The sequence below is a fragment of the Bufo bufo genome, chromosome 11 (assembly GCF_905171765.1).
Source record: "Bufo bufo chromosome 11, aBufBuf1.1, whole genome shotgun sequence".
NCBI lineage: Eukaryota > Metazoa > Chordata > Amphibia > Anura > Bufonidae > Bufo > Bufo bufo.
This window is the reverse complement of record NC_053399.1, coordinates 26,849,264-26,874,309: the sequence shown is the minus strand read 5'-3', so window position 1 is coordinate 26,874,309 and position 25,046 is coordinate 26,849,264. Positions and strand designations below refer to the sequence as shown.

The 25,046-nt window shown below is 45.7% G+C and overlaps 1 protein-coding gene across 1 annotated transcript in view; it reads left to right on the top strand.

The window, feature by feature from the left end:
• The window catches only part of BRF1 (BRF1 RNA polymerase III transcription initiation factor subunit), a 261,025-nt gene that overhangs the window by 154,053 nt on the left and 81,926 nt on the right, over positions 1 to 25,046 (top strand). The window contains exons 8-11 of the mRNA XM_040412738.1: positions 4,221 to 4,347; positions 5,581 to 5,620; positions 7,181 to 7,273; positions 7,953 to 8,198. Of these exons, the coding sequence (XP_040268672.1) occupies positions 4,221 to 4,347; positions 5,581 to 5,620; positions 7,181 to 7,273; positions 7,953 to 8,198 (506 nt within the window). The remainder of the gene's footprint in view (positions 1 to 4,220; positions 4,348 to 5,580; positions 5,621 to 7,180; positions 7,274 to 7,952; positions 8,199 to 25,046) is intronic.

Here is a 25,046-nt window from a genome sequence, read left to right as displayed (position 1 = left end):
GAGAGAAGGGAGAAAGCTTCTGCCAATAAACTGTATACGGAGAAAAGGGAGAAAGCTGCTGCCAAACAACTCTATACAAAGAGAGGGGAGAAACTTCTGCCAAACAACTCTATACATAGAAAGGGGGAAAGCTGCTGCCAAACAACTCTATATAGAGAGAAAGCTTCTGCCAAACAACTCTCTATATAGAGAGAGAGAGAGAGAGGAGGGGAAAGCTCCTGCCAAACAACTCTAGCGGTGACTTATCTCCCAGGAGAAAATATTTGCTTCTGCCAATCCTTCGTCATCTATCGAGGGAGAGTCGGGAGCTCCCCACATACATTAGCGTGTCAGATGACAATACATTAATGTGTATGAGAACCTAAAAAGGTGGATTTAGACGGGCAGACTATCGGGAACGAATGTTCCTGCGAATGTTCGTTCCCAACAATCTGCCCATGTAAAGGTGCTGCCAATCCTGATCCAGTCCTTGTGCAGGCCCCTAAATTATCGTTTCCGGGCAGCAGATGTTTGTTTAGATCGCACAGTCTGCTGCCCGGAAAATAATGATGTAGATGTCGTCCTCATACAATGGAGGTGATCGCATGCCTTTAGTCTAAAGGTCTGCCATATTTATCTTCCGATATCAGCCACTATGATAAATATGGGGCATTTTTAGACTGTCTAATAATAAGACAGGATTAGCAAATCTGCCCTAATGTGGATATTTAACAGTCCGATAGATTTTGATTGTAGCGGCAGTGCGCATGGCCGACCACCACCTGATTCAAATTCTTGACTCCCGCGATCATACATTTATCGCTTATACTGTGTTTAGTGGGATACCTCTTTAATTTTAATTCATAATATGATCATTAATACTACTGATGAGTGCAACAAAGCAATAACATCCCCCTAATCACCCATCATAAGTGTTCCGTGTATGTGACAGAAGGCTTGATCGGAACAGATGAACCCCCCCCCCCCCCCCGATGCATTCCCCGTTGGAGCGTCCTCCGCAGGATCGCTTTTTTTTATTTTTTCTCCATGTGCGTTCCCATGCTGTGCAGCTAAAAGGCCACATTTTAAAGCCTTTGAATCCTTCTCGAATGAAAGATTAAAAGTGAAATGTAGCGACTTGGAGGCTTTCCATCAGCCGACTCCCCGCAGAGGTGCCTATGAAATGACGGCCGACGCGGTCCGCTGCCTAAATGCACTTGTGGTGTCACCTGATCTCTGGGGGTTGTGTGAGTGCTCCGCCATCCAGCCCTGCTTTATGTCCTGCCGTTTCTAAATGCTATATGCAGTGATTAGGGCAGCCAGCCGTTCTTAATAGGTAAAAAAAAAATATAAAATTGGAGGAGTAATGGCTGCAATGTCATTTATGAAACAAGGGCATTTACTCGCCACCGTCAACTTGTTTGATTATGGATTATGATTAAGGATCTGCGCCTATAGCGAAAGCACGGTTCCTGTTTATTCCTGCCCCGCTGTTTACACCAGTCATTCACCTCCTCCTCATCTGAAGTGACAGCCTGATTTCCTTTGACAAAAGGTAAAAGAGCGAACTGAATCTTTTATGCCGGGGAAGCAGAAGACGACGATGAAGATATTACAGTATTCACTGCACCGCTCCGCAAAACCCGATTGTCAGTTTTTACAATGATCCCGCGTCGCTTTCATCCTGGGTGTTTACACTTATTATAGGAGGGAAATGAGGTTTTTACAGTTTTCTTCAATAACTCCTGTAGAATTGATATTGTCAGGGCAATGAACACAGTAAAAATAAAGATCCGTATGAGACTTTTAATATTACGGCCGGAATGGTTAGTTTGCAGTTTTATCGGTTCTGTTTAAAAAAGAAAGCATGTGCATGCTGAATACATAACCCGTACCCATCATCTGTCAGCTAAACCAGTATTCAGGGATTTTATTACATCTTTAAAGGGCATCTGTCGGCAGATTTGTCCCTATGACACTGGCTGACCTGTTACATGTGCGCTTGGCAGCTGTTTGTCCCATGTTCATATGTGCCCGCATTGCTGAGAAATATGAGGTTTTAATATATGCAAATGAGCCTCTAGGAGCAACGGGGGCGTTACCATTACACCTGGAGGCTCTGCTCTCTCTTCATCTGCTGCGCCCCCTGCACTTTGACAGGGCCAGGCAGTGAAAACAGCATCACGCATGGTCCTCACAAAGTGCAGAGGGCGCGGCAGTAAGTTAGAGAGAGAGCAGAGCCTCCAGGTGTAATGGCAATGCCCCCGTTGCTCCTAGAGGCTGCATATATTAAAATGTCATTTTTCACAGCTGCCAAGCGCACATGTAACAGGTCAGCCAGTGTCATAGGTACAAATCTGCTGACAGATGCCTTTTAAAGACCAATAACCTCTCCTGAAATGCAAGTAGTTACTAAAACTGACATTCCCAGTGTAATAACAATTGTGGAGCATCTATTATGACTGTATGATGTGCCATTCCTTTATTATTCCTGCTAAAAATTTTAACTGAATTTCCAGCAGTTTGCAGGGAAGGTCCAGCAGGGTGTAACCAGTTGGGGGTTGTGTCCCTGCACAATCTGACACAATAAATCAGTGCTGCCAGTGTCAGTGTGGGGACGCACCCCCAACTGGTAACTCCCAGCTGGACCTTTATTGCTGACTGCTGGCAATTCATTCACACATTTTTTGTAGGAATAATGGAGGAATAGCACAACCTACAGTTGTAGGAACAGATGGGGAATGCAAGTCATTACTAAAACAGACATGAGAGGTGATTTGCAGGTCTTAGGCCCCCATGCAAAATCTGTAACAGGGCCCGCCACTTGCCATGTGCTATTTAGAACACTGATGTCGTCTTATGTGACAAGAGGGCCTCTTCAGTCACCCTTGTAGCTTCTCCCCTGTATGAAGGCGTTTTATGCTTTTGTGTGCTGTTAAAGGGAACCTGCCCATACTAACGGCATCATAGTGTAGAGACAGGTGAGTTGACTTCAGCGGTCTGTCATTTAAAAGTTAAAAGTAAGTGGTTGCCGAGAACCAACATCACAATCATTGCAGACTGGGCCTGGAAAAGAGTCCCGGCCACCTGAGAAGAGTCCTGGATATTCATGAGTTCCTGCTCTCCTGCCCACCTGCTGATGGCTGACAGTCTTCTACCTAGTTTTCTCTCTAGGAGAGAATTGCCAATCATCAGCAGATGGGTGAGAGAGCAGGAGATTAGGAATAACCAGGACTCTTCTCAGGTAGATTTGACTCTTTTCAAGACCTAGGCTGTAATAATTATAAAGCTGGTTCTTGGCAACCAATTACTTTTAGCTCATGAGTAAAATACCGCTGAAATCAGCATTTCTGTCACTACTTTATGCTGCCCTCAGTGAGGTCAGCATAACGTTGATGACAGGTTCCCTTTAATGTGGTTGTCCGGTCCTGTGTTTGGCAAGGACGGACTTTTACAGCACTTTGGGTAAAGCAACCATAGGACGGTTCGTGCAGGCTTCCTAATTAGGGTCCATTCACACGTTTGTAGAATGGGTCCGGATCTGTTCCGCAACGTTGTCGAAGGGGTGCGAACCCATTCATTCTCTATGGGGCAGGAATGGATACGGACAGCACACAGTGTGCTATCCGCATTTCCGGAGGGCAGCCCCGAACTTCCGGTCCGCAGCTCTGGAAAAAAAATAGAACATGTCCTATTCTTCTCCTCAATTGCGGACAAGAATAGGCAGTTCTATGGGGGTGCCCGCCGGGTGCATTGCGGATCCGCAATACACTAAGGACGTGTTAATGGACCCTTAATCAGTCTGGAGCAGATTTGTAGGTGCTGTGCACCTCTGCAGTTGTGCCGTGCAACTTGCATTGTTGGTTCAGACTTAATGGGGGAGATTTACTAAGTTCATTGCCCCCACATTTTGGCTCACTTTGCATCTGAAAATGGGTACATGTCTTGCACCACATTTATCATGTGTTTTACACACTTTTTGCACATCAATAGACAAGAGGGCCTTAAAGGGAAAGTGGGTGTGGCTTGGGGTGAAGGGGCGTGGCCGAAAGCAACAACATGCGCTGAAGTGAGTCATTCAGTAAATGACCTTTAATGTCCGAATTTATCATCCACCATGCGCCGCTGTGAGAAATTTAGCAAATCTTAAAAATGCGTCATTTAAAGACAGGATTAGTAAATCTGGCCCATAGTTATTGTCATGTTTTTTTTATGTTGTTTTTTTTTACATATTTTTGTAGATTAACAGAATTTGAATACACACCAACGAGTCAGTTAACGATAGATGAATTCATGAAGATAGATTTGGAAAAGGAATGCGATCCCCCTTCCTTCACAGCAGGTCAGAAGAAGATCCGGATACAGCAGGTAAAGCCATTGCCGCGTACTTGACTCTGCTACGGCTAACTCGCCTCATGCACGTGGCTGTAAGAATTTTACAGACCCAAATAAATGAATGGGTCCACGTGCCATCCTCAAAAAAAAAAAAATTCTGGATCGAACACTGACCACAAATATGGTCATGTGCACGAGGCCTTATATTTAGTCTAGAAGAACCCCATGCTGGTTAATTAAAGGGGTTGTCCCATTACAACAACCACAAGGTAGGTTATAAGTGCCTGAACGGTGGGGATTCTGACCACTGGGGCCCCTGCTGATCGTGACAACAGGGGCCTGTGTTTCCCCATCGAATGGTGCAGCAGACACGAATGTGTGCTGCTCCTCTATATGACTCTGTGGGACTTGTACTCGGCTGTCTCCAACATTCCCATAGAGCTGAATGGGTCAACAGACACCCATACATCTGCCACTCCATTCAAATGGGGGAACACTGCCCCTGTTCTTATGAGTAACAGGGTGGATAAGTTGTTGTAATTAATAAACCTCTTTAAAGGGGTCGTCCACTTTGAAACCACCCCTCCTGGGCAGATCTGCAAAGTTAATCATACTCCAGGCTCCTTTGCTCCTCGAGCCCACTGCTATCATCGACATCCGGTTTGACACCTGTGGCCAATCATTGGCTGCAGGAGTAGCCTGCCCCCTTTCGTCACATGACCAGTTGACACGACAAAAGGGGAGCAGGTCACTGCTGCGACCAGCAGTTGGCTTCAGTGGCATCAAACTGGATGTTGACAGCGGGAGATCTAAGCGAGGCAGCCAAGGCCAGGGAGTGGAGGACTGAGTGCCAGTTAGCAGTAAGATTCCCTTTGCAGGTCTGCCAACCCCTTGAAGCTTTACTGATTCCATCTACAAGATCTAAGGCTGGGTGAAAAATGATATGTATTTACTAGACGCTGCCTCAACCTGTATTTGTCTAAGGCTTGGTTTACATGTTGCGAACCAGTTGCAAATAAAACCCCTGCACAAACCACATGCTTTTTTACAGTGATCGCTGCTACATACATTGTGATTTATTACAGTACATACAGGTCAGTAACACGGAGCCATTGTGCACTGCAGTCAGTCAGCAATCCTCCACTTTTCTCTTGCCCCATTCTGTGGGGAGATGTAAAAGTTACCTAACCCATGTGCTGAAATAATGCTGTAAATAATAGAGCGGCCGGACCCTCGCTAACAATCATCCAATATTTGTCATTCCAGCTCGAGCAAGAATTGTCAAGAAAACTGGACGATGTGGAAGGTAATGCTCAGTAATTATCATTAAGGGTTATCCTTGATTCTGAAGGAAAACGTGACTGCTTTCTTCCACCACGTCTGTCTGCGGAATGCATGTGGTGCTGCAGCTTGGTTCCATTGACATGAATAGAGCTGAGCTGCAATTGCCCTACGTATCCTGTAGACAGGGGTTGTGCTGTTGTGAATATAAAGAGAAAAAAAAAGCAGCCATGGTCTCCTCATGTTGGAAACTCCTTTACTTAGTATGCAGCTGCCTTGGTTAGCGCTATGTCCCTAAAGCCAGGCAAGGGGGCCGCACGTGTGCAGAGTGGTCTCCATTCAAGTGTGAATTACAGAAAGAGTTGAGTAACCTTGTTGTGATGTAAATGTCCCAGATGAGAAAACTCTGCAATCGTCACGTGGACATTCACTGTTTCTGCTGGTGATTGTACCTGTTAATAAGGTTCCGTCTGTAGTCTAAAAGCCACGCTGAGAATATAGACAGATTTCAGTAATGCCATAAACAAGTGTGCAGTGGCCTAAGGCTACTTTCACACTAGCGTTAATGTTTTCCGGTATAGAGATCTGTCCGTTTTGTCCCCATTCATTATCAATGGGGACAAAACGTAACTGAACAGAACGGAATACTCCAAAATGCATTCTGTTCTCATACCGGAGAGCAAACCGCTGCATGCTGTGGTTTGCTTTCTGTCCTGAGATGCGGAGCAAGACTGATCCGTCATTACCCACAATGTAAGTCAATGGGGACGGATCCGTTTTCTATGACACAATCTAAAACGGATCCGTCCCCCATTGACTTTCAATGGAATTCATGACTGATCTGTCTTGGCTATGTTAAAGATAATACAACCCCATTATCAGTAAACAAAGCATTTTTGCTGAATCCAGCAAAAGCGCTAGTGTGAAAGTAGCCTAAGAAGCTGCTCAGTGGCCTCTGGGCTAAACTTAGCCCACATAGAGTGCCCCCCATGCCCATACGTAGTGGTGGAAACAGGTGTCGGCATCCATAGCCATTCCAAGATGGCAATTCAGCCTGTACTGCGCATGCCCTGAAAGCGGTCAGCGCAGACTCAGTCATTGGACACTACTGAAATTTTGGCTGCCCCTGTAAATGATTGTCACTCCTACAGGAAGATTGTAATTATGCAAAACAAATGTAGTTACATATCCGTTTTTAGCAGATTTTATTTAAAATCAAAATATTTTACAATTTAAATAAATCCCCCTTCACCAAACTGAGGAGGAGCCAAATTGCCAAACGGAGCACCATACATAGTACCAGAGGAGCCGCAGGACAGCTCAAATGCTGTGCGCCGTATAAGTTAAATTCACATATAGGACACATCACACCTTTCTCTCAGAAGTTGAGAATAGCATCACCTCAAGGACGTTTCGAGGCAGTATGTGGGATATTAACATATATTTGGAGACCCCATATTTAAACGGATTCCAGCTCTAGACTCAGAGAGTGTGCTGGTTGGTAATTCCGGGGGGTATCTAACCACCGGCCCCAGATGGCTGCACACGTCAACGTAGTCACATATCCTTCTTGTTTCCATAACAGGAGAAATCACATCGTATCAGGACGAAATAGAGAATGAGCTGGAGAGTAGCAGGCCAAAGGCAAAGGGAATGTACGCATCTTACAGCAAAGAGGGTGAGATTTATTATTGCAACTTTTTAAAGTCATTTGTCTCCTGTGATTCCTCTAATTATGCTTTACACTGATCATAAGCCAGCGGTAAGACAATGAACAGGAGCGGTTTACTAAAGTGCAACCTCTTCTAATGTTGGACAACCCCTTTAAGCAATCCTCATGTTTAGGGACACTGAACTTATGAATGCTAACGGTGAGCTGGAAATATAGATGTCTTCACTGTTTCTCATTCTGCAGCATTTTTTGCATGACCCTGACACAGTCCTGTAGAAATCCTGCAGGGAACAAATGGGTTAATCTCCTACTGATCTCATCCATCTATGGCTGGTAGATGGTTGAGGGGACGGGGCATAGCAAAAGGGTGTGGGGCTTAAGGAGGTTGTCCCATCTCAGAGTGGAAATGGTGAGATTAGACTAAGCACCAACCTCAGGTGGCCGACCTTACAGAAAATGCCAGGTGGACCCGCACCCGCTGTTTCCATAGCTTCTATTGCAGTGAATGGGCACTACGCAGATAGTGTAGCACGTCTCTCGTGATAGCTTTTCATTCATTGAAAAAAGTAATTATATACAACTCAATTGAAAAATGGATTATCCACCAAAATGGGCTTTACAATTGTGACAGGTTGAAAGTTTGTGACACTGCTACCTTGTCGTGATGCGGACTGCTTCTCCCTAGATGTAGATGACAACTCCAGTACGTTGGGAGAAGATGACCGGGAGGATGAAGAGTTAGAAGCTGCCGCAAATCATCTTAACAAGGATTTTTACAGTGAATTGGCTGAGAAGACAAAATTGCATAGCTATGAGCCCACAGTCAAACCTATCCCTATAGAGACTCTGCTGGGGCCCCTGCCCACCGCTGCAAGCTTGGGGATTACAGACTCCATCAAGGAGTGCATCGAAACCAAGGGACAGGAGAAATGTAAGTAGAGTCCAAGTTATTTATATGTACAGTTTTGATTCATATAGACGTTTTCCCACTAAGAGCATTTATCACCTATGGACAGGATGTTGATAACTGGGGGCCCCACCACTGGGATCTCCATTAATCACTAGACCAGGGGTCCCTAGACCACAGTAGCTTCTCACCATACAATAGGACGAGATGAAATTTGATAAGAGCGGCAGTCAGGCTTTGAGGAACATTCCTCCCTTAATGGAAGTTACATGGTTCAATCCCATGATTTAATGGCATTCGATTGTCACCCAAACCTTACGGCAGCACTGTCTTGAAATTAATAGAGTAAATTAGAGTTGAGATTCTTAAAATTCTATTCTAGTACGATTCAATTTGGGTCTGAATAAAGGCGACCTAAATTGAAAATGTGCTGATTGCCTAGGAAAGTCTCTCTCCATGTCTCCCTCCCTCTGGGACTCTCCAGAATCGCACACAATTTGCATTCGGTAGAAACAGAACTTTTTGAAAAGTTTGGATCAAATTTCCAAATTACCAAATCACTTTTCTTATCTTTAGTAAGAATAATAACAACTAGTCCAGGGATCAGCAACCTCCGGCACTCTGGCTGCTGTGAAACTACAACTCCCAATTTGCTCCATTCTATTCTATGGGAGTTTTGAGAACTGTTGAGCAAGAGTGCATGCCAGGCGTTGTCGTTTCACAGCAGCTGGAGTGCCAGTTTGCTGACTCCTGAACTAGTCATTTGCCTTTTGTATTACCTGTTAGGTTTTGACATTTGATTTGAATATTAAAAAATCCACTCAATTACATATTATATTCATTTGTGTAAACTCGTCAGTGTTTCACAGCGCTGTGAAAGTAATAATAAGGACATCCATGTTGTCTCAGCTGCTCCTGTGTATTCTTGTGCTGAGGTTTCTGCTTCTCCCAGAATATAAGGAGACTGGACCACACAGTGCTTGTGTCTGACAGGTGAGAAAACTAAAATCGTGCGGGTCGCTCTGAGGCAGATTCTCATCTGCAGCTAAATCAGATAAGGAAACTTGAATGTTAGGACTCCTGTAGTCATTTGGTGAGGCCTCATGCACAGAGCCGTATGCAAAAGACGGCGGCATGTGGAGTACTCTGCAGCTCCATACTATGAAGCTGCCAACAAGCCCTTTGCCAGATGCTTATAGTAAGGGATTACCTCTGTACATATGGCTTGCAATGGAGTATGGATTGATTATTAGGGTTTTTGGACCCAAAATGCCGTATATTTCGCTTTATAAGACGCACCCGAAGACGCGGTTCATAAGAAAAAAATATTTTTCATCAGACCCCCATAAATAACAGGACATCGGATCAGACTCACATATCAGCCCTCCATGTCAGACCCCATCAGATCTTATATCAACCCTTTATTTCAGACCCCATCAGACCTCAGATCAGCCCTCAATGTGAGACCCCCATCAGACCGCAGATCAGCCCTCAATGTGAGATCATCTCTTTATTTCAGACCCCATCAGACCTCATATCAGCACTCAGTGTGAGACCCCCATCAGACCTCAGATAAGTCCTTTATTTCAGACCAGACCCCTATCAGACCTCAAATCAGCCCTCATTGTCAGAACCCCCCATCAGACCTCACATCAGCCCTCATTATCAGATCCCCCCAATCAGAGTTCCTTGCCAAAACCCCCATCAGACCTCATATCAGAATAAAATAAAAAACTTCTCTTACCTCTCCTGCGCCGCGGCTCCTCTCCATCTACTGCAGCAGTCGCGCTCCCATGTCTTCTCCGGCCCGCACTGCACTCTAACCTGACAGTACGTCCTGACGCTGTACAGGGTCAGGACAGTAAAGCGCCGTCCCCAGGAATGAAAACCGGGAGGGCGAGTATTACAAGCGCTTGACTCCCTACTCCCAGCACCTAAAGCTCACTAGTATTCGATTTATAGGACGCACAGCCATTTCCCCCCCACTTTTTTTGGGGGGGGGGGGGGAGAGAGTGCGTCTTATAAAGCGAAAAATACGGTAATCCTTTGCATGTCCTGAAATGAAATCGGAGGCATACATAAGGTACCATAAGATCTGAAGTGCTTTTATAGGTACTGCACCTCACTACAGTTCCCTACAAAATGGCTGTGACACCCCATATTACATGTCTTGATGGTATGCGTTCAACCAAATGACAAACTCACTTTGATACATCTATTTATATGTAAAGTGTATTTTCCAGTATGAAGCAGAGATATTGGGTGTGCGCTCTCCTCTGTCTACTGCGCACTGTCTGGGTTATTTTCACCTGCACTATTTTTGCTCGCTGTGTGCACGCTTGGCTTCAGCTGATGCGGTTCATAGTTCAGAGCATGTAGGCACACTCATGCTGGGTACGAAGACAGCATAGACCCGGGCAGATGAGACTACAGTATAATAAACACTACATGCCAAAAATTTGCACAAAGTGTACAAACCTGTTATTCACAAGGTAATGGGTGGCTCTCACACGCCCTGATAACATGGGTTGGGAAGCCTGACGTCTTCTAAGACCTTAAACAAACTTGTATTTATACTGGGATTATGAGTTTAGTATTTTGTTTTTTTGCTTTGATTACGGCTCAATTATTTAACTTTTTAAGGTGAATTCACATGTGAACTTTCTGTATTGAAATGCCTGTGGATGGGTTTTTATAAAATGCTCCGACACAATCGTTCGTTTTGGTTCTGAATGAATCTGAAAATGGCAGCTGACATTTTGCATCCTGTGACCTAAATACACTATACATAGATATATGTATAGTACTAATATATATTAGTCACATAAAGGGTTTGTCCTGGCTACAGGTATTGAGGATAGGTCATCAGTATCAGATCGGTGGGGGTCTCTGACACCCGGCCGAAACCCCCCACCAATCAGTTGTTTCAGGCTGCCGTGGTGCCGGAAATGATACAGTATAGGGAGTGGAAGGGCCAGCGTATTGCAGTGGCAGTACCCCGACACACTATACTGTGTACAGATCGGGCAGGCTGCCATGTGTCGGACCTCCATCTATTTGAAATTGATGACCTGTCCCGGGGACAGCTTTCACAATGTGATATGTGGTCACTGGTGCTGAAAACTGTAACAAAGGTCCAGAGTCTAATAAAAATAAGTGGTCACGTTTTAGTAATATTGTTCTGAGGTCACCCTTTAAATGTTTGTTTAAGGGGTGTGGTCCCAAAGGAGCTCTCATTCAAGCAGGTCCTTAAATGGTTTTCTCACCATGGACATTATTGACCTAATCATATTGTAGGTGATAATTATCTGACTGCTGGGACTCCCCCCACCAAACGGTAAAGTGGGTGTCCCAAGCCCCTCTTCCTCCCCACTGCATGATGGCAGTGAGGTGGAATTTTAATGCCGTGATGTTCAAGTCTGTGTCCTGAGGTCGGCTCCATCATTCAGTAAAGTGGCAAGGACACACACTTGACCACCATTGCATTCAGACTTTTGGTTCAGTAGCAAGTTTTTATTCATATTTTATTCTACTTTAAAGCGTACCGGAGTTTTAAAAAAAGTTTGCATACGGGTTGTGCATCGTTCTAAAAACTGTGAAGGGTGAGGTGTTTTTTGGGATTCCCGAATGTCTTCCTCAGCCCTACTGTTCCCTGTTTCAGTTGCACAGCTAGATGCACTTCTCTCACAAGCAGGGGCATCTCCCTTCTGTGCAATCTGCCAGCCCTGTACAGCAGTGACTCCATTTCCCACTATATTTGTTTTCTTCTAGGGAGCTCATAAAGCTGGTAAGGAGGTGAGGATTGGACTTACAGACACGCAGGAGCCTCTCTGCTCTTTAGAGACAGTGTAGAAGCAGTCCTTCTGTCAGGCTCAGGAGCTCAGCTTGCTCTAACATGCCCCCACTTTCTGTGAACCATCTTCTATGTCTCTGTTACAGGTGGAAGCAGACAGATTTTTTCTATTTTATGAAATGATTTATAAATTTGCTAATTACGCCATTCTCAAATTAAATTAAATTGTGTGAAACTACAGTGACTCTTTAAAGGAGTGTTCCCACTAACAACATTTATCACCTATCCACGGGATGATGATTGCTGGAGGCTAACACTGATCCCCCCCCCCCAATTAGTCACTAGAATTGGGGTCCTGAGTACCCTACTTTTCCTCACCCCACAACCGCAATGCGGTGGTTTGTTAAGTACCGCTTTAATGGTCTGGAGGGGCCACTGGCGGTCACCATCCTGTGAGTAGCTAGTAAATGTTCATGGAGGGACAGCCCCCTTTAAAAAGGTCCATTAAGGGAGAATATCTCTACATACACAGTCCGGTGGAGTGACGGTACACGGGGTGCTTTGTACATCCCTCTGCCGCATGTGTGATTCCTTATACAGGCCCTGTCATTATCAGCTTCCATCAAGCAGGTCTTCAATGTAAAGGTAGGTGACCGAAGTCACTTGTTAATGCTGCTCCCAGCACAATGCCTCATCATGGTGCAGAATTGGCGGGATATTAGACGTTGTCTGTAGGGGATATTGAGTATTTTGTCTCAGTCAGGTGCCTTATTCCTGTATGATCAGAAGAAAACGGCTTCAGCCGGTGACGGCGGGGTCTATTAACATTCAGCCTCATCCTTCATTATAGCTGACTGTATCAGGCCCTCAGTGACAGGGCACAATCCCGGCCGGTGTCAGACTGATGAAACCTATGATTTATAACTTCTCTGTGCGGTTAATTTCCAACATGTGGAAACATTTAGTTCTTGTTGTGAAAAATGACAGGATCTCGGCCGTCTGGAGACTTCACTGCTCAGTGTTGTTTATATCCGTTCATTATAAGTAATGCTCTCAGCGGGCAGCAGAGGGTTAAACACGCTCCAGTCTTATTGTAATCAGCGTACAGCAGCCTATTTTACTGAGATGATTTGAAAAAAGTTTGGTTGGCGGTGGTCCCACCACTTGGATACACCTCTGATTGGGGGTCCTGTGTCTCCTGTTCATTTGAAGGGCATCTGTCAGCAGTTTTGTACCTATGACACTGGCTGACCTGTTACATGTGCGCTCCGCAGCCGAAGGCATCTGTGTTGGTCCCATGTTCATATGTGCCCGCATTGCTGAGAAAAATTATATATTAATATATGGAAATGACTGGAGAAGGTTACCTCTGAGTCTGGAAAAGCTGGATCACAGGGGCGTGGCCTGACTGCCGGCATGAGCGCACGCATCTGAGAGAGGCTCCGTTCCCTGTACTAAATCCTAATCAATCCTGCCAAGCTGTCTATGCCAAATACCGAGTGGCAAGTGCAGAGGAAAAGGAGGAAGCCCAGGCAGCTCGATATGGGTCCCAGCAAGGCGCAATCGGCAGCTGAGAAGCTGAAGGAATATGCCCGCCAAGATAACCAGCATGGCGCCGGTCCTCCCGCCACTCCACGTGCGGCGACTCGCGGACAGGTCGCGCACCAGATAGAGCCTGATGATGCTGGGGAACCAGAAATTACCCTAAAAGCAGTATCGGAGCAGCTTCTAACGGCAATCTCCTCCTGCCAGTCCTCTCTCACGTGTAAGATCGAGGAGGTACGGGTGGACCTGGGCCTGTTGAGGCAGGACGTACAGCAGCTGAGGGAGAGGGTTAAGCAGACGGAAGATCGGGTGTCGGCGCTGGAGGATTATACTAGGCCCCTAGACACAAGACTGCAGGAGGTGGAGAGATCTGTGGGATTATGGTGGCAGAAGTGCGACGACCTGGAGAATCGGTCCCGCCGCAACAACGTGCGGATTCTAGGTATTCCCGAAAGAGCGGAGGGAAGGGATCCTGCTAATTTCCTGGAGGCATGGTTCAAGGCCCAGTTTCCCGATGCCGCGTTCTCGATCGCGTACGCGGTTGAGAGGGCGCATAGGATCCCTGCCAGACCACCTCCCCGGGGAGCCCCGCCGAGACCTTTGCTGGCCCGTATGCTCAACTGGAAGGACCGGGACTTAATCCTAAGTCAGGCAAGATGCAAAGGAGCGCTGATGTACGACAACGCTAACATATCATTATTTCCGGACTTTTCTGCGGAATTGCAGAAGAAGAGGGCCACTTTTGTCTCGGTAAAGAGATGTCTCCGTGAATTAAATTTGCAATATTCGATGGCCTACCCAGCTCGTCTCCGTGTGATCGATGGGGACAGACCACTCTTCTTCACTGATCCAAAGGAAGCAGAGGACTGGTTATCCAGGCGCCCAAGACCGCGCTAACCGGGACACTGAGACTGCGCCGCAAGTATTATGGGATATTGTACTGAGTAATATGGTACCTGCCGCAGTGTTCAAATGTATGTGATGCTATGTTCTCCTTCTCACTTGTGTGTTACGGACATTAATATATGGAAATTAGCCTCTAGGAGCAACGGGGGCGTTGCCATTACACCTTTGACAGGACGAGGCAGTGAATACATCATCACACCTGGTCTTGTCACTCAAAGTGCAGAAGGTTCAGCAGTTGCAGAGAGAACGGAGCCTCTAGGTGTAATGGTAACGCCCCTGTTACTCCTAGAGGCTCATTTGCATATATTAAAACATCAATATGAACATGGGACCAACACAGATACCTTCAGCTGCCAAGTGCACATGTAACAGGTCAGCCAGTGTCATAGGTACAAATCTGCTGACAGATGCCCTTTAAGCCTAGCAGGACATATGTACAGTGGAGGCCCACCCATCAGTGGCGTAGCTAGAAATGACTGGGCCCCACAGCATATTTTTGAATGGGGCCCCCCTTCCCCAGTAATTTTTTCGCAACCCCTTCCTTTCACGCCGCCCCCATTCCTGTGGCTAGTAAAGATCGCTCTCTCAGACCAGGCCCGGCAGCTGTTCCATCCGTTTTCTACACTGTCTATACTGCCACTGTATATCATTTCATTGTGTAATACTGTTGAGGGGGCCCTGACAAAATCTTTTAGTCCTCCTCCTCCTGGATGGGCCCCTTTGGGGTCAGGGCCCCAAAGCAGCCGCTTCCCCTGCTTCCCCTATAGTTACGCCTCTGCCACCCATGAAGGTCAGTAGGCACCGTGCAGTGTATGTCAGGAGGATTTCCCATTACTTAAGTGTATGCCAGTGCACAGCCTTGTAGTGGCATATTCTGCCCTTAGGCTCCCACGTTAAAAATTATTTTATGGGCCTTATGTTTTTTTGGGAAGCCTGTGTATAGTGAAGCAGACTGTGCTATTTAATACAGCTGGAAAACCCTGTACTGATGCATACCGGGCCAACTGAGGCCATAGGGATGTTCTTTTGGTGGGTGAATAGGGATCTAGGAATATGTTTGGCAAATGCACCAGTGCATACATGATTCAGCCTTAGACTATCCTGACATTCTCTAGGGATAGGCAATAAATATCATCCAAAAGCCTTTATGGGGTTTTTCCGAAATTAGGATAGGCAGTCAATATTGACTGAGTTGGGGGTCTGACTCTTGACACCCACTACTCAGGTGGGCACTGCAGCCTTTACATTTTTTTGCATTGTTCTGTCTTCCTGCACATCATTTACTTAGTGGCAGCGGTGCCGGGCATTGCAGAGGCGTCACATTCACTTGAATGGGATAAAGCTGCAACACCCTGCTCCAGCACCACTCGCCTGGTAGACTATGGACAGGACAAAGTAAAGAATGACGAGGCCATGGTTTTCCAGCAGTCAAAGCCCCACCGATCTGATTATTCTGAACCCAGAAAACCCCTTTAACTGAAATTCTGGACCCTGCTGAGTTCCTGGCATTTTATTATGGAAGCTCAGATGATGGATACAGAGAAGCTGTTAGGTCATAGAGTAGTATTACATGACAGCTATTCAAATGAATGTGCAGCCGGGTAATACATGAACAAGCCAGGTCCATCAGAGTGAGAGGCGCTCCGACTGGTAAAGTGCAGTGTGCCGTCAGCCCTTCTCACCTATATCCATAATGTGGATATCCGCAATAGTCCAGTGCTGACCGAGGTACGATATAAAATTCTGCTTCACGGCTTGATTGGACAAAGCGTTATCGGACCAGTCCATCTTTGTGTTCTCTTGTCTGTGTGCCGAGTAATAACGCAAATTGCCGTCTAAGCAGGAAATTAATCTCCAGACGTACCAAAACTGTGAGCTCAGAGTGACAGCGGGGTAGAGGAAATGCAGACATCAGTTTCGGTCATTCATGAGCACCCGTCGTTTTGGACGTTGAGGTGTCGCTCTCTTTCAATATGGTGAATAAGACATTTGTCACAATTGACCAATCCATAAAACCCATGGAGCAAACATCTGTGAGAACAATGTAGTCACAGTATATAGGGCCTGTATCAATGCTGTCTTTTTTTTTTTTTTTTTTAAGCAAATACTTGTATTTTTTTAGAATCCTGTTTTGTGCTGTTCCTCTGTTATTCTCCCTGGAAACATTTGAATAAGTTGACCCCTGGTTGTTACTATTTCCTTTGTCAATAGGGTGTGCCCCTACATAGTCTGATTCTGTCAGCGCTTTTCATCAATTCCCACTTAAATTTGTAGGTGCTTGGAAGGGTTAAATGTAGTGTTTATGAAGGCGTGTGAGAGGTATGATGTGAACAGTCATGTTTTGGATGGCGAGTGGGGACACACTGGATCTGAAGAGAGTATGGTGCCAACTTTTTCTTGGACATGAAGCTCTTGTAGCTTTTTCACTGCTCGCCAGATCAGGAGAGAAATGCTGACCGCCCTGTGCCAGCTGTATAAATCAGTACTGGTCTGCTGCCCTACAACACGTCCCCCTCCTCTTCCACTGGACCAGTGTCAGTGTGTACTTGTATGCCTAACATTATGTTCTGGGATAATCGGCGTCAGCCTCTCCGGCCACCTCCCCTGACATGTCTGTTTTAGTAACCACTTGCATTCCTCGTATAATAACGATTCTGCACCATCTATTCTTATTACTCTATGTTGTACCATTCCTTTATTATCCCTGCTAGACGTTATGAATTAATTGCTAGCAGTTTGCAGTGAAGACCAAGATGGGTATTACTAGTTATCTCATCAGTGCAGCCAGTGTCGGGACCATGCAGGGACACACCCTTAACTGGTAACGCTCATATAAACCTTTGTTCATAAACTTATATTTAATTGACTAGAAAAGTCCTAAACTGTCAATAATTAGCCCAGGGAGTAGAGAGTATTTTGAACATAAACTGGGGCCTCCTTGCAACGTATCATAAAACTTAACTTTTAATTAGACATTTAAAAATTTCAAAATAAAGTCATCATTCGTGCTTAAAGATCATCAAGGGTTAACTGTCTGGTCTAGGTCGAGATCACGGCGGCTAGTTGGGGTCAATGCACAACAGTAGTCATAAGTAGTATCATAAGTTTTATGATACTTTGCAAGGAGACCCCAGTTTATGTTAAAAATTTGTTCATAAACTTCTACGAGGTATAATAGAGGGATGGCACATCACAGAGTTATTTGAAAAGATGCTCCAGAAATGTTATTACGTGGGGAATGTAAGTAGTTAGTAAATCAGGCATATCCTGGATCCTATTTAAGGTCCTGACTCCTGACTGAATGTTTTTGGAATTGTACTGAAGTGGATGGAATTGTAGGAAGACTGATAAAAATGTCATCAGGGCATATTCCAGGTTAGGCTCTTGGGTGCCTTGTCTTTCTCCTCTCTGACGAAAAAAATAAAAAATAAAAGTTTACTCTGAATTCCATGCACCCCCAAAGGGGGTTTAGGTCACGATTGCCCTGAATCAATAAGCAAAAAAAGTCCATGAAGCATCTCAAAATTGTTGTAAGGCCCAGTTCACATAGTTGTTTTTGCAAAGGCAAAATCCACAGCTTATTCCACAGCAGAAACCCTTTAGTTACTCATTGTGAATGCTGCGGCCGCTTGTTGTTTGGCCCATTTGAATTTAGCTAAACTTTGAGAGGACACCCGGCTCCTGTCTGGACATAATGCAGCTATAAACCATGGCCACAGGAACTGCAGCGCTGTTTCAGGTGTGAAAACAGCACCTTTGCATAAAACAAAAGTACAAATGAAGATGAGAAACTTTCTACTATATCTTATTAGAGAAAATGCCCCTTTCTTCACTTATCAGGCTCCTTTCCTCCTTCTTCCCACCTGCCTCCTTAAAGGGTTTGTGACAAGTTTGGGGGTCTGTCTTCTGGGACCGCCACTGATCCTGATTTTAATCAATCAGCTTTGAGCATGCTCCCTACCACTCATCTCTATGGAACTACTGAAGCCAAACAGAGTACAACACTTGACAATCTCCAGCAATCCCATAGAGATGAATGGATCAGCAGTAGAGCTTGTCCACCACTCTATTCATATGGGGAGACACAGGACCCCTGTTCTTGTGATCTGTAATCGATGGGGGTCCCAGCAGTTGGACCTGTACAGAGTCCTGAGTTTAGAAATTGGCACGGCCCTTTTTACCATTCAATCACTCTGAATTCCCTGATCAAATCTGTCTCAACTGAGTTTGACTCAGGTTAGACTTGCCCATAGAAATCCATGGAGGAGGCAAGATCAGGAGAATAGTTGCTATGATGGCTTTGTGGCAGGCGCAGCACTATGAAGTGCCTTTTGCTCTGGGGCATTACAAGAATTTTGATATCTCTGACCTTTTAGTCTAACCAGACTGTCTATTACTCTGTAATTCCTCTAGCGCCGTTCTATGGAAACAGTAGGTTTAAAGAGCACACCAAATGCTTGAAATAACTTCTTTATTAACTTCAACTTTTCTTCATATATAACACTGCCGCCGCCGCAGCAGATAGTCTATGTACAAAACACATGTTGAAAAGATATCACAAAATGGCGGTATGCATAAGATGGTGGTTCAACTGTTCAATCTTGTCATTCAACATAAAATGGTGAATATATTTCTTTTCTTGAGTATCTGTACTGTCACTTTAAGTTATTTAAGCTCTTTATGATCTCTCTGAGAGGTATATCTGAGGTCTAACTAATGGTTCACTTGCTGAATTTGGTCACAATTTGCAATATGCAGTTAGCAGTAACTATTTTCAGATTGGTTGAGTATGATCTGGTATGGTTGTATGCAATTTGGATTGTGAACTTTGTAGTTTGCAATTGGTGGAACTATTTTAGCCTCTTGCTTCCATAAAACATAGCTCTTAGTGGAGTGTGTGTCTGTTCAGGTCCCCTCTCTAGTGAATAATGATTCCAGCAGCTCCTGCTAGGGGAATTCCCCACACAAGCTGTGTGTGAGGCTGGCTGTAATTGGTCAAAACTCCTGGGCTGTGTGAGGCTAGCTAGGATTGGTCAAGACTCCTGCTTTGCAGCAACAGTTTAACTCTATGCTTTCTGTTGTGTCTGCTGTGTCATTGAGCTTACCTTACATTATATAATGAATCTTAAAGGCATTTTATCTTTTCTGCTTCTATGAACACAATACAGGGCTCGACAAATCCCAGGCGTCAGGTCGCCATGGCGACCAGGAATTTGGTCCTGGCGCTTGGGTATTTGTCAGCCCGTTTTCAAAGATGCGCTCTCAGCACGCACCATGGTTTCCTGAGCCGGCACAGTGGAGAACGAGAGGAGTCCCTCCCTCCCCACTGTGCGCGGCTGCCGCTGACCACCAATGAGAACAGAGTAGGAGGAGGAGGGGAGGGACTGTGGCCACTGCGCCACCAATGAATGCCTGAATACCAATGTGCCGGCCATATCCCGGCCCCTATGACTGCACGCTGTGATCCGCGCGATTAACCCCTCAGTTGAGGGGTTAATCGCGCTCATCACAGCGTCCTGTCAGAGGTCGGGTGTCGGGAATGTTTGTCTGCATTGGAGGCAGTGGGCAGTTCCGATCGGAATCCTAGCAGTGTAATGCTGGGGCTCCGATCGGTTACCATGGCAGCCAGGAGTCACGCTACTGAAGTCCTGGCTGCAATGGTATGTTAGTGAGCAGCGTTATACTCACGTGCGCCGTGGCCGCTGGGCGCTCCTTCTTCTGTCTGTGCGGCTCATTGCTAATGCTTATAGCATTAGCAATGCGCCGCACAGACCTATGAGAAGGAGCTCCCGGCGATTACGGCGCACGTGAGTATAATGCTGCTCACTAACATACCATTGCAGCCAGGACTTCAGTAGCGTCTCCGGGGACTCCGATCGGAACTGCCCACTGCCACCAATGATTAATACTGGGGAGGGAGGGGGGTGGGTTTGTTACCAGAGGGGGGCTGATAAGAGGGAGAGGCTGGAGGGGCTGATCAGAGAGGGGGGGGCTGATCAGAGGCTGGAGGGCACATTAGAGGCTGGCTGCCATGGTCAGCTCCCTGCTGTTGTGTGCACAAAGCACAGGGCAGCATTCCCTAATAGAGCTCTATTAGGGTGAATATGACAGGGGTTCTAGCCCTTAAGGAGGCTAATAGTTATTAAATAAAAAGTAAAAAAAAAAAAAAGTTTAAACATCCCCCTCCCCCCAAATATAGAAAACAATATATTGCGATATATATCGCATATCGCACATGCTTAAAATGATATCGCAATATAGATTTTCTGACGCGGCTCCGCCTGGCTCCTAACTTTTTTAGCTGGCTCCTAGATTCCAAGGAAATTTGTCAAGCCCTGACACAATATATATAACAGTTATGACATCCAAACATGAAGTCACTGTAAATAACTCTGCTTTTGTCTTTAACACACAAACATAGGAACTGTATTAAGGTTATTGGCAGGTTTAGCGATATAAACATATAAGCTAAATTAGCAACCTAGGACAGGTTTTAGCTGGCCAGCTACAGGCTCCCCTGTCTCTCTGTAGCGCACCCTTAGAAGCAGGAGAATGGAGGATTTTATACAGCAGTACTGGACAGTGTAGCTGTAAATCAAGCACTGAGGTGAGATAGAAAAACCTATCAGAGCCAGCAGCAGCATCTCCCTGCCTCTGTCTTAGGCCTCATGCACACGACCGTTGTGTGCATCCGTGGCCGTTGTGAACAGGCCTGGTTGCCATGGTTACTTAGCAATATTACAATATTAGAAGCATCATACTTACCTGCTGGCTGCTGCGCTGTCTGTGTCTGGCCGGGAGCTCCTGTGCGCCGCACAGACCTGACCTATAAATCAAGCACTGAGGTGAGATAGAAAAACGTATCATCACACTGGCCACCAATGATATTCAAACTGGGGAGGGAGGGGGGTCTGCCCCCTGCTGCCTGGCAGCCCCTGATCTCTTACAGGGGGCTATGATACGCACAATTAACCCCTTCAGGTGCGGCACCTGAAGGGTTAATTGTGCTGATCACAGCCCCCTGTAAAAGATCGGGTGCTGCCAGGCAGCAGGGGGCAGTCATGTACACAGTTCATCGTATATTCTAACTAGAAGCGTCCCCATCACTATGGGAACGCCTCTGTGTTAGAATATACTGTCGGATCTGAGTTTCACGATGTAACTCAAATCCGATGGTATATTCTAACATAGAGGCGTTCCCATGGTGATGGGAACGCTTCAAGTTAAAATATACCATCGGATTGGAGAAAACTCAGATCCTATGGTATATTAACTCCTGACTTTACATTGAAAGTCAATGGGGGACGGATCCGTTTGAAATTGCACCATATTGTGTCAACGTCAAACGGATCCGTCCCCATTGACTTGCATTGTAATTCAGGACGGATCCGTTTGGCTCCGCACGGCCAGGCGGATACCAAAATGACTTTTTTTTCATGTCCGTGGATCCTCCAAAAATCAAGGAAGACCCACGGACGAAAAAACGGTCACGGATCACGGACCGTGAAAAAAACGGTTGTGTGCATGAGGCCTTACTCTGCAGTTGTTTCCCCTTACATTTTTATGGTATCTATGGGCTGAAGACGTCCACTGCTCTGGGAATCATCCGGATGTCACTATTACAAGCCGGCAGACGTGTCATGTAATATTTTCTTTGTGTTTTCCAGTGTGATGCTTTTCACTGCTGGTCTCTCTTGCCTTTCTTCACTTCTTCACCTCATTAATTTCCAGATAGCCCTGCTATAAAATGCACCTCTAGCAAAACCGGGCGTTCAAAGCAAGATATCGTCTTGCACTGCTTAGGGAAAGTCAGTGGAGACACTGCTTTAATTGTGTCTGTGACATTTCCGAGATTTGCTCTAGTCTCAGCCCTTGGCGTTCTGTGTTCATTTACATTCACAGGTACTCTGAGGAAATAGTCATCTCGGCTGACGTTTCAATAAGCACAGGTTCTCCTGACATGCCCTGAGCATACGGGCGCCTGAGGATTGTGGGTCAGCCTCGTTACTGGACCCAGTTTTACAGAAATATACGCAAATTACTTCTTATGTATACTGCACAAATGCCTGCGGCAGTGGAGGAAGTGGTGCCGGCAAGTTAATTACATTTCCCTGTGTATGGCATGATGGCTGATGCTACAAAGCCACTTCTAATGGGTTTTTAGGCATGTGTTGCATCTAGTGCTTGTATAATAGGCACACGTAAGAGAAGGCGGGTTATAGTCACATTTGGAATATATAAACCCCCAGCTATCTGATCTGATCCTACATGGTGACGAATGCTGGGTGACAATCTCCTAGGACAGGGATCAGCAACCTTCGGCTCTCCAGCTGTTGTGAAACTACAACTCCCAGCATGCACTCTTACTCAGCTATTCTTGTAACTACCTTAGAAGTGAAAGGAGGATTCTGCGAGTTGTAGTTTCAGAACAGCTGGAGTGCCATAGGTTGCTGATCCCTGTCCTAGGACAAGCTTTGCAATGCCTATAGGCCAGATAGCATACGAATTCACTGCTGTGCCTGTACCATAGGTACTGCTGTCAGCGGAGCCTTCTGCTTGCAATGGGATCTGCAGATAATCTCACCATTATGGAGTCAGCCTGACTTGAGGACTGACAGATTGGTGTGCACCCAATCCAAGCCTATTGTTTCTCTACTGGAGGTATCTGGCCCCCTACCACCATAGACAGCTGAGCATGCATGTCAGTAGAGGAGTCAGGAAAGATGGATGACTGATCGGCTGGAAACGGTCTTATGTCTATGCACATCTTAAAGGATAACTGTCATATTTTCATGTTGTTGCTGCTGTGGTGATAATCCATAATCGCTAATTATTGTGTTCACATACCACTTGTTTAATAAGATTCCGTCCATAGCAACCGCTCCTCACAAGACTTCTTTCTGACTATCTTCTCAAGATGGACACTGATGCCCTTACCCTGAGGCTAAGACCTCCCTCCCTAACTACCCAGAATTCATTTGGCTCATCTCGGGAATGTGCAGCCTCACCCCAATTAATCAACTTTCTCCACACTAAACACGCCTTCTTCCTCCTGAGTAGTTGATCACGAATATTCTAATCGCAAATTTTTATCGCAAATTTTTATTCTGAAATTGGCACTATCCCGGTCCAGTATCTATCTGCATTCCCCATGTAATAAAATTTCTGGAGCATCTTTTCAAATAACTGTTAGGCTGCGTTCACACGGGCGAGATTTCCCCGCGGGTGCAATGCGGTAGGTGAACGCATTGCACCCGCACTGAATCTGGACCCATTCATTTCAATGGGGCTGTTCAGATGAGCGATGATTTTCACACATCACTTATGCGTTGCGTGAAAATCGCAGCATGCTCTATATTCTGCGTTTTTCACGCAACGCAGGCCCCATAGAAGTGAATGGGGTTGCGTGAAAATCGCAAGCATCCGCAAGCATGTGCGGATGCGGTGCGATTTTCACGCATGGTTGCTAGGTGACAGTCTGTAAACTGTATTATTTTCCCTTATAACATGGTTATAAGGGAAAATAATAGCATTCTGAATACAGAATGCTTAGTAGGTGATCAATTGAGGGTTAAAAAAAATAAAAAAATTAACTCACCTTCTCCTCTTGTTCGCGTAGTTCTCCCGGTCTTTAGTTCTATGGGCTAAAGGACCTTTGGGGACGTCAGATCACATGCTCCAATCACATGGTACATCACCGCGGTGATTGACCATGTGATTGGAGCATGTGATCTGACGTCACCAAAGGTCATTTAGCCCATAGTTCATCTTTTAAAGAACTAAAGACCGGGAGAACTACGCGAACAAGAGGAGAAGGTGAGTTAATTTTTTTAAATTTTTTTAACCCTCAATTGATCACCTACTAAGCATTCTGTATTCAGAATGCTATTATTTTCCCTTATAACCATGTTATAAGGGAAAATAATAACATCTACACAACACCGAACCCAAACCTGAACTTCTGTGAAGAAGTTCGGGTCTGGGTACCACAGTCGGTTTTTTTTCACGCGCGTGCAAAACACATTGCACCCGCGCGATAAAAACTGAACATCGGAACGCAATCGCAGTCAAAACTGACTGCAATTGCATTCCTACTCGCGCGGGTTTGCCGCAACACACCAGGACGCATCCGGAACTAATCCGGACACGCTCGTGTGAACCCAGCCTAATGTTGTTCCATTCCTCTCTTACTCCTGCTAGAAGTTATGAATAAATTGCCAGCAGTCAGTGGGTGCTACCAGTTTGTTGTGTGCCCCTACGCAGTCTGACGCTGCCAGTGTCAGACTGTGCAGGGACACACCCCAAACTGGTAACACAAAGTTGGATCTTCATTGTAGAATGCTAGTAATTAATTGACAGACTTTTGGAAGGTGTAATAGAGAAATGGCACAACATAGAGCCATAAGAATAGAGGCTCCTAATATTTTTCTCATGGGGGATGCAAGTAGTTACTAAAGCAGACCTGTCAGGAGTGGGGACAGGTCCTCTTTATACTATGGTCACTGCCGGTGTAATGTGCGGAGCTCGGCCGCTGATTCCATTCCCCGGCCCCTAGCTTTTCATTTATATCATGCTTATTACCTATGAAGACTAGCTGGATACCCCTGTATAGAATTGTATTAATTACT